Below are 10,675 nucleotides of genomic sequence, written 5' to 3'. Positions count from 1 at the left end.
AGAATAGTACACGTTTAACTTTTTGTATACAATTGTAGGGAATTCCAAGATCCATGTTTGGACATGCAACTTAGAGGTTCTTTATGGAAGAGCTGTGGACCTGAAAATCAGAGCCTGGGGCTTGAGTTCTACTTTTCTACTGCCATTCTCTGCGACTTCAGGCACGCATCTACCCTCTGAGCCTCATGTATAAAATGGAATGATCACGCCTGGCCTGCTTCCCTCGCTGCAGTGGACTGTAGTGATGGCTGGGGAAGGTGTGGTAAAATGCAAAGTGCTGTGCAAATGTTGTCAGCACACTGAGGTTCAAAGAGTTTACTCACCTTGGGTCGCATAGCTATTTAGTGGCAGAACCAAGGTTCAAACTGAAAGACACTGTAGTCTCTGGAATGTGTGTGTATGTGTTTAGGTCTCCCTCCAAGAATCTGAAAAAGGATCAAATGAGATAATGCACGTGGAAGGGTCACTTAGACTGTAAAGTGAATTACTCCTGAACTGAATTTAAGATTTCACATCCCATCTGCCTGTGGGATTCAGGACTGGTCGGATGCGGGGCTGAGGGGGATGGTGGAAGTGTGTCAATCAGAGATGCTGCTTATGGAGACAGTTAAGACCCCCCTCCCACATCCAGATGAACTTCTGGGCTTTCAGGGAAATCTGCTGGAGCTCTGCAACCTCACTGACCAGCATATTTGACTCAGCATGTCAAGCTTTGAGAGTAGAAATTTTCATACAACTGCAGACTTATTTAATGTTTTTAATGTCACCAATAAAATCTATAAAATACTGAATCCTCTTCTCTTACACTGAAAAGTAAAGACTCCATAAAAGAACTCAGAACTTGGATGCTTGCAATTCAAAAATGAACACCTGTGTGTCCCAAAAAACTAGTGGTGCCCAAGCACGACACCACTGTAAACCAGCAAACTCCATGCTGCACCTTCTGAGAGGCAGCAGGAAACCGGCAATACTTCCTTAAGCCTTCACACAATTTCTCCAAACATACAAATGATAATCCAAGAAATACAAAGGAGTGAACTGGATTGAGGCAGGGATGACTGCAGCCCTGGAATGTCACTCTAGACAGCTGGGCAAGAACACAGAACACGTGTTCTGACTGACACACTTCTGTGTCTGAAGGCTGGGATATAAAGCCCAAGGAAGCAGTAAAGCCAATGGTAGGAGGAAGAATTACAAAGGGCACTGCTGTTTCTGTGGGGACAGTAAGTCACTTAATGTTTTTCTTGGATCCTAACTTTATATGTCATTTTAACGTTGTGTTTGTAAGAAAGGACTTAACATATTCTGGCCTAAAGCTCAGTAGAACAGAATGGCATGAGTGAACAGTGATAACTAGCTGAGGTGTCTCCTAGCAGAGGGACCAATACGATAGGATTTCATGAGACTGAGCAAGAACTTTTCAAGGCAGGGTTGAAAAAGGGTGTGTAAACTTCATACAGGTTCAAGTAGCATTTAATAACTTTTATGAAATCAGTTTCAGAGTAAAGTCTATATTATTGGAATACAGAAGTGAAGGTGATAGAGGGGAACAATATGATGCAGTCAAACCCAAATTAGATGGAACAGGTCAGACATGAGAGTGAACTCAGAGTCGCCTCCCTCCAGTCCCCACCCACACCATTTGCTGCTGGTCCTGAGTGTGGCCTGAGTTCAGGGCTGTTGCTTCTCCACAGCAGCTACAGAACATGGGCTCCCTGGAGAAAGAAGAGCTGGCGCCCGAGTCCATCTGTAGCATTGGAAATGATCATCTTGTGGGGCCATCAGTTTAGGAAGGTGGGAATGGAGCTGGAGAGGAAGTGCTCAGGTTGAACTACCCCACTTTGGGCCTCTTTTCCTTACAGCCTCCCTTGAGAGACCCCTGGGGCCAGAGAAGGCCTGTACACAGGCAGATGTAGCACTAGTCTGTTAGGAACACACTTCTCTTTCGAGAGTGTTCAGGGGAGGTCCCTGGTTTGCGTGTCAGAGAAAAGACACAAGGTGGAATTTTCCTGGCCAATGCCCATTTCTGGGCAGAGGGAAAATGACCAGGCATATCTCAGGCTGTTGTTAGAGTCTCCTGAGAACCCCTTGGTTTGGGTCAGGGGGATAAACCCAGCACTTAAGACTCTTCTGGGCACGTACAAAATGTCAAATCAGGGTCCCAAACCCTAGGATAGAGACCACAGGTGATACAAAAACAGATATGGAAAAACATTTCAAGACTGAAAAGAAATCACTAGTGGTGAAGGTATAAACAGTTCTTGCAAGAACTAAATTCCCAACCCCAAATCCATAGATTATTAAGAATCCACATTTACTAAATCATCCCAAATTATTATATGTAAGTTCAGGCAATACATGTCTTCTGAGCTGAGCCCCCAGGTTTGCTCTCTTAAATATATGAAATCAGAATTTTCAGCCACAGAATGAGATCTCTTTCGTTTGAGATAGGAGTCTACCATCTACTACTGAAACATTAAAACAGTGAAACAGTGGGGCAGGTTCCTTATTACAGCCAGGCTCCAGAGTCCATGGGGTGGCTGATCGGATTTTGGCGACAGTCAAGGTGCTTAAAACACCAAGTGACAAGGTCCAAACGTGGGATGGAGTAGAGGGAGAAAAGAGCAAGAGAGAAGTTGCGTTCACTGACGGACCAGCACCCTGGGAGCTGGTGTCCATGAGGCTCTACCTGCCCAAGTGCAAACCTAACAGCAGCTTCCTGCAGCTGGGCCAGACACTGAGTCCTGGTACTGGTCCTCTTCACACTATCTCAACATTCACATGGTGAGCTTAAACAGTTTCTCACACTGCAATGGAACAGCAAATAACTCGCAGATGGAACCTGGGGACCCAAGGCAGCAGCAATAAATAAACATCTTGCTATATGTCAGATGCAGTCCTCGAACACAACCTTACATCTTAGTAAAGGAGTCAGGAAGTTATCAACAAAAATGATATGCCTTTTGTTTTCCTACAACAATGTTTAATCTCCATGCCAAGAAGTCCCATTTGACTTTTTCCCCCTGCCTCTTAAAATTGGGTGACAAAGTAGAAATCCAGTCATGAAGAGAAAAAGGCAGGGGTGTGTAAGCCCTGGCTCAATGAGACATATCATATACACAGCAGCCTCCTGTCACAGGTCAGGCAGAACGGTCCCAGACCCTGTGTGGAGAAGATGGGCACTGGAGAGGTAAAAATCCTACTTCATGATCACTCACACTTTGACAGCGCATTAGTCATTGAACAAGGGTGAGGTGAAGGGGGTCAGGGTGGAAGAGTTGTAATTCTCTACAATGAGGATTGGGAACATATACTCGTGGATGGGAAATTTTAAGTAGCTATGTTTATTATTACTTTTTTCCAGCAATCTTGCAAGAGGCAGAAGTGTGACATTGAGTTGAGTGAGACGAGCGTGTAAATGGGTTGACGAGGAGCCCTCCTCTTGATGCAGGCCTCTGGCTTGTCAAGGAATGGCTGGTTCCACTGCTGAGCCATCTTTACTCTTTTGCTTCAAGGAAAAGGGTTTCTTGAGGGAACAACTTTACCTCCAATAATGACTTATTTGGGTCCAGCTGGGTTACCTAAAAAGAAAGAAAATATATACTCAAAAGACTGGAAGAAGCACTATTTTCTCTCATGGCATTCAGATCCTGTCCTGAACTTTGATTTTGAGCCTACTATGTACCAGCATGAGCATTTTCACACCTACTATTTCATTTGATTCTCAAAATAACCCTGTGAGGTAGGTGGTGGTGTCCCCATTTTATAACCAAGGAAACCAGGACTCAGAGAGGCCAAGTCTCATAGTTTAGTGGAAGAACTAGCATTTGACTTCAGGGTGTTCTTCAGAAGCTGGAACCTCTTCCTGGGCAGGTGGAGACCCACAGCTCAGCTGGGACAGCAGAGCAGGAGGGCCTTAGGAAAGGGTGCTGGTTAAAAACCGACTGGCATTCCAGAGGACACGTATTTGTTTAACTCTGGACAGCAGGGAGGGCCTTTTCTGTTTGGTGGGAGAGAGCTAAGCTTTTGGGGTTGATCTTCCTGCTGAACACACCTGCAGCAGAGACTATACGGTGCCCACCCCACAGAGCCCAGTGATGAGCATCTCCCCTGCTGAGGAGAGGCTCCGTAGGGAGGCATATCAGTCTCCCTGTTGGTGGCGTTGGTGAAGATATTTAGTTCCAAAAAAAGGAGGAAGTTGATGCAATAATATGACTATATTTTAGAAATAAAAATTATTTCATAATATGAACTAGTACAGAGAATAAAGCTAGACAGAGTCTTTTTGGCTCATTGGGGTATGTTAATCATACCCCAAATCAAACCCTATATTAGGTTTATGGCTTCCTTGGTCACCAGCAAGGATGTGATGTAGAGGTTTTCTGAATCCAACAGTGAGAGGAAAAAAACCCCCAAACTTTCCTAAAGGAAACGTGAATTTTAAAAAACTGAGACAACTAATACTAATCTAGTGATGAGGACAATGGGCTGTGACTCCAGAAGATTCTGGTTTAAACCACAACTGTGTAGCTATTAGCTTTGTGGCTTTGGAGTTAGTATCATCCCTGTAGGACTGATATGAGGATTAAGTGAGGAAAAACATAATTAGCACAGTGTCTGGTACAGAGCAGGTATTCAATGATAGCTGCCATATATGTGTGTAACTATAAGGGTGGATGATGGACACACAGATAAACGGACAGCTCCAAGTGTGTGTGATGGGAGGCCGGGCAGTCTGCTTTGGGTACAGTCAGATTTGTGTACAGGAGCTCTGGGCCCCTAGGCAAAGACTACAGCACCTGAGATGGGCAATCTTGTCCTCTGCTCAACTCAAGCCACACCTAATGAGATGGCTCTGCTCTCTTCTCCAAGGTGATGGGGAGGGGACACCCTGGGGGCCTGAGTGTCACAGGCAGGCTGGTGAGCTGAAGAAGGGAACACTATCTTTGATTGTATCCAGATGGAAACCTGGTATGCCCAGGAGGGTCATTAAGGAGACACATCCGCCTCCAGAATCCTCTGTGCTTACAAGGAACCCATTGCAAGGCTGCTCTACTGATATCTCTTGGGCTCTGGGCAGATGGGCAGACAAGGTGGTGGGGAGGGCCTAGCCTGCTGTCTGTCTTCCAATGCACAGGGGGTAGGGTGGGCGGGTGGGGAGTGGGGGCAAGCTGCAGGCAAATGTTTACCCACTTCCCCAATTAACGTACAACACTGCACTGGCTTCTGTCAACAAACAGAGCTATGCTGCCTCTGCTTCTGACTCATTGGTATTTTCTGCCCAGCTGCTTCTGCTATTGTTCTTAATTAACAAGCCAGAGCTCTTCCGGCATCTTCTACTTTGTTATTTGTGGTTCGTAAATATGATGTTTGCTGGGAGAAACCAAAATCATAATACTGCCAGAGCTGTGCATACCAGCAGAAAGATAGGCTAAGAAGCAAAAGAGGCTGGGAGATTGGAGCCTCGAGGCTGCATTATCAATATACAAGGTTAGATGTTCAGAAAACACACCCAGTTTTCACTGTGTCTGATAAAAGTTGAGTGATTTTTCCCAGTCACTTTAAGTGGAGAGCTGGGATTTGAGAAGGAGAAAACTAATTTCTTGAACACCTATTACATGTCGAGCACTTTAAATATGTTATTTCATTTAATTCCTAAAAAACTATGCAAGGTAAGATGGAGATGACAGAACTGAGGCTCAAAATGGCTGCCACTTGTTTAAGGCTACATAGTTAGTGAGGGTCTGTCTATACAGTACAGTAGTTAAAAATAGTGAAGTAACAGATTCAAACTCTAGCTCTGTTACTTACTACTTATATGACCTTGAAGAAGTAATACAACCCAAGAGTCTCAGTTTTCCTACCTATAAGATGGGAATAGTAAATTTCTCTTTTATAGGTTGTTGTCAGATTGATTATATTCTTTGCAGCCAAAGATGGAGAAGCTCTATACAGTCAGCAAAAACAAGACCGGGAGCTGACTGTGGCTCAGATCATGAACTCCTTATTGCCAAATTCAGACTTAAACTGAAGAAAGGAGGGATAACCACTAGACCATTCAGGTATGACCTAAATCAAATCCCTTATGATTATACAGTGGAAGTGAGAAATAGATTTAAGGGACTAGATCTGATAGAGAGCCTGATGAACTATGGATGGAGGTTCGTGACATTGTACAGGAGACAGGAATCAAGAGCATCCCCATGGAAAAGAAATGCAAAGAGGCAAAATGGTTGTGTGAGGAGGCCTTACAAACAGCTGTGAAATGAAGAGAAGCAAAAAGCAAAGGAGAAAAGGAAAGATATTCCCATTTGAATGCAGAGTTCCAAAGAATAGCAAGGAGAGATAAGAAAGCCTTCCTCAGTGATCAGTGCAAAGAAATAGAGGAAAACAACAGAATGGGAAAGACTAGAGATCTCTTCAAGAAAATTAGTAATACTAAGGGAACATTTCATGCAAAGATGGGCTCAATAAAGGACAGAAATGGTATGGACCTAACAGAAGCAGAAGATATTAAGAAGAGGTGGCAAGAATACACAGAAGAACTGTACAAAAAAGGTCTTCATGACCCAGATAATCACAATGGTGTGATCACTCACCTAGAGCCAGACATCCTGGAATGTGAAGTCAAGTGGGCCTTAGGAAATATCACTATGAACAAAGCTAGTGGATGTGATGGAATTCCAGTTGAGCTATTTCAAATCCTGAAAGATGATGCTGTGAAACTGCTGTACTCAATATGCCAGCAAATTTGGAAAATTCAGCAGTGGCCACAGGACTGGAAAAGGTCAGTTTTCATTCCAATCCCTAAGAAAGGCAATCCCAAAGAATGCTCAAGCTACCGCACAATTGCACTCATCTCACACGCTAGTAGAGTAACGCTCAAAATTCTCCAAGCCAGGCTTCAGCAATACGTGAACTGAGAACTTCCAGATGTTCAAGCTGGTTTTAGAAAAGGCCGAGGAACCAGAGATCAAATTGCCAATATCTGCTGGATCATTGAAAAAGCATGAGAGTTCTAGAAAAACATCTATTTCTGCTTTATTGACCATGCCAAAGCCTTCGACTGTGTGGATCACAATAAACTGTGGAAAATTCTGAAAGAGATGGGAATACCAGACCACCTGGTATTCCTCTTGAGAATACCTGTATGCAGGTCAGGAAGCCTCTTGAGAAACCTGTATGGAGGTCAGGAAGCAACAGTTAGAACTGGACATGGAACAACAGACTGGTTCCAAATAGGAAAAGGAGTATGTCAAGGCTGTATATTGTCATCCTACTTATTTAACTTATATGCAGAGTACATCATGAGAAACGCTGGGCTGGATGAAGCACAAGCTGGAATCAAGATTACCAGCAGAAATATCAATAACCTCAGATATGCAGATGACACCACCCTTACGGCAGAAAGTGAAGAGGAACTAAAAAGCCTCTTGATGAAAGTGAAAGAGGAGAGTGAAAAAGTTGGCTTAAAGCTTAATATTCAGAAAACTAAGATCATGGCATCTGATCCCATCACCTCATGGGAAATAAGATGGGGAGACAGTGGAAACAGTGGCTGACTTTATTTTCTTGGGCTCCAAAATCACTGCAGATGGTGACTGCAGCCATGAAATTAAAAGAAGCTTACTCCTTGGAAGGAAAGTGATGATCAACCTAGATAGCATATTAAAAAGCAGAGACATTACTTTGCCAACAAAGGTCCGTCTAGTCAAGGCTATGGTTTTTCCCAGTGGTCATGTATAGATGTGAGAGTTGGACTATGAAGAAAGCTGAGTGCAGAAAAATTGATGCTTTTGAACTATGGTGTTGGAGAAGACTCTTGAGAGTCCCTTGGACTGCAAGGAGATCCAACCAGTCCATCCTAAAGGAGATCAGTCCTGGGTGTTCATTGAAAGGACTGATGTTGAAGCTGAAACTCCAATACTTTGGCCACCTCATGTGAAGAGTTGACTTGTTGGAAAAGACCCTGATGCTGGGAGTGGTTGGGGACAGGAAGAGAAGGGGACGACAGAGGATGAGATGGCTGGATGGCATCACCAACTTGATGGGCATGAGTTTGAGTAAACTCCGGGAGTTGGTGATGGACAGTGAGGCCTGGCGTGCTGCGATTCATGGGGTCGCAAAGAGTCAGACACGACTGAGCGATTGAACTGAACTGTGCTAGTTAAATGGAATAATGGTGATGAAGGCTCTGGTACAGAGACTGAACCAGCAAGTGCACAGCTGGTAGCAGCCATTACTAGCTGGAGCACTGCCTTGGGTGGGGACTGGATCTGCCTAACTTTAGCTGGAGCTCTTTCCCCAAAGTCTTCTGGAGCCCAGGCCTGCACTAGGCTCTCTCTCTTATTCCATCTTGTTGCTCAGCAGAAGGGCTCTCTTTTCTCTGATAGATCAATGTCTCAATACTTGGAGAACCCCTTCAGCAGGGCTGTGCCACCAAAAGACTGCTCATATTAAATGTGGTTGTGTTGGTGCCCCTTCTGGTGCCCCATATCACAAGCAATTTTTTTCTCTGAAGGTCATTTCAGACAGAAATTTAAAGTGAACAAGGACAATTTTCGTTTCCATTCTCATCTGCCTGGAGTAGACAGAGACTGTTCAGAACCTAGCAAGATGCAGGATGCCATGCCTTTCCCCAGCAGGAGCATGGTCATACTGTGAAATGACCCTGAAGTGTCTGGGCCCCATTCAAGAAGGATTGGGAGTGTGCTGGAGGGACCTCCTGTTAGGGAGCAATCTAAAAACCATGTTTCCTAACACACATCTGAAAAATGGGGTACACCTTCCTGCTGCTGTAGGGGCAAGGAGGGGGCTGTGTGCCCCCTTGGAATATCTGCAGGGCTGGCAAGGAAGCCAGGCAGACAGAGCAGACGTGTCCTCTGCAGCTCCAGTGAGCAGAGATGGCGATGACGAGGTGGAATTGTAGGGGAGCAGAACTCAGCTGGTCAGAAAATACTTTTTAATAGAGCAGCAGGTTGCTGGTGTGGCCACTACTTCTTTTCCATCTTTCTTCATTCCCCTCTTGTCCTGTAATTTTCTTTTTTTTTTTTTTATCATCATCATCATAGTAGTAATCATCAGTTCCAGTCAACCCTTGAACAACCTGCGGGTTAGGATCATCACCTTTCTAAGCAGTGGAAAATCACATAATAACTTGTAGTCGTCCCTTCATATATGCAGTTCCTCCATATCTGTGGTTCCTCTGTATGTGGTTCTGCATCCATAATAAAACTGAGAATGGCATATTACTGAGTATTTGCTACTGAAAAAAACTCTGCCTATAAGGGAACCTGTGTAGTTCAAATCCACGTTGTTCAAGGGCTAATCATATTCCGAACCTACAGTGAGCTGGAACCACGCTAAATACTTCATATAAAATGCTTTTGAAGTAGTCCTCAAAACAGCCAAATAAAGTATGTATTATTATTACCATTTTAAAGTTGAAGATACTATGGGTTATCTTACCCAAGGTTGCAGATTGAATAAGGTTTAAAACTCAAGTCTGCCTGACTCCAAAGCTAATCATAACCAGAGTGCTTCTGGCCTACACGTTGACAGGCTGCCCTGGGACAATACAGGGGTCAGGAGGGGAGGGGAAGTGTTCAAAGAGGGGCTTATTTGAGGAAGAAGAAGATCATGATGATAAAGCTAACATTTATTGAGCATTTAATTTGTACCAGCCACATTCTAAGCACTTAAGATTTATAGAACAATTTAATTTTCATAATAACCCTCTGACATAGGTACAATTGTTATTTCCATTTTACAGATGAGGAAACTGAGCCATGGAACATATTAACACTTGCTTAAGTTCTCAAAGTTGTTAAGGGCAGAGCCAGAATGTGAGTCAAGGCAATTTAGCTTTGGAATCCATATGTTTAACTATTGGACTATTTTGCCAGAGGTGCTGGTAAGCGTAGAGTCCACACAGAGAAAGAAGTTGGATGACATGACCCTGAAGCTGTTTCTAACCAAGCTTCTAGGATATAAGATCTTCACTTTAAGAATGGCAAAAGGTCAAGGGTCAAGGAAAAAATCCTGAAATGTTTATAAAATACGAATACAAAAATGCAATCTGAGCTTATGTCCTGCCATTTACTTGGGATTTTACTGAATTATTGACTTTCTAAATCAACAGAGAAACCCTCCCTTTGGGACCCTCTGGGGGAGGAGCACCATTCTCAGATAAGAATTATGGCCTGACTTTGTCTATGTTAGAAAAGGAAAGTCAACCTTCTTGATACTTTATTCATTATATTTAGGAAACCTGAAAAAAAAATTCTAATTAAGTTTACACTTTAGCAAACTGGCTTTTGTTTATGTTAACAAAAATGAGACATGCTTTCTGCCAAAGAGAGTTATTCTTTTCTAGGTCACTTTTCTCAGCAGTTTGAACTTTCATGTACATTGTACTTCTATTATTTCCCTGGGCTTTATTATTTTTTTTTCCTGAAAAAATATAATATCGCTGCTGAGAAAAATGTGAATCAATATGACAGTTTTTCATCCTTAGGCCATACTGAGTGAGTCCTACAATGTTAGGGTGGGAAAGCTCCTTAAATGCCAAATGGTCCAAGCCCTTCATTTCTCTGTGGGCAACCTGAGGCTCAGAGAGGTCAAGTGACATGGCCCAGATCACATGGTTGATAAAGCACAGATACAGTGCTCTACC

General features: G+C 43.5%; 1 protein-coding gene across 4 annotated transcripts in view; it reads right to left on the bottom strand.

The window, feature by feature from the left end:
• Nucleotides 1–3,328: 3,328 nt before the first annotated feature.
• FAF1 (Fas associated factor 1) overlaps nt 3,329–10,675 on the bottom strand; it is a 507,320-nt gene continuing 499,973 nt past the window's right edge. For all 4 annotated transcript variants that reach the window (XM_043461371.1, XM_043461369.1, XM_043461370.1 and 1 more), the window contains one exon: nt 3,329–3,581. In XM_043461371.1, the coding sequence (XP_043317306.1) occupies nt 3,498–3,581 (84 nt within the window). In that variant the 3' untranslated portion in view covers nt 3,329–3,497. The remainder of the gene's footprint in view (nt 3,582–10,675) is intronic.

The sequence above is a fragment of the Cervus canadensis genome, chromosome 2, assembly GCF_019320065.1.
Source record: "Cervus canadensis isolate Bull #8, Minnesota chromosome 2, ASM1932006v1, whole genome shotgun sequence".
Classification (NCBI taxonomy): Eukaryota; Metazoa; Chordata; class Mammalia; order Artiodactyla; family Cervidae; genus Cervus; species Cervus canadensis.
Note: the sequence above shows the minus strand (reverse complement) of the source record. Positions and strands in the feature narration are given on the sequence as shown.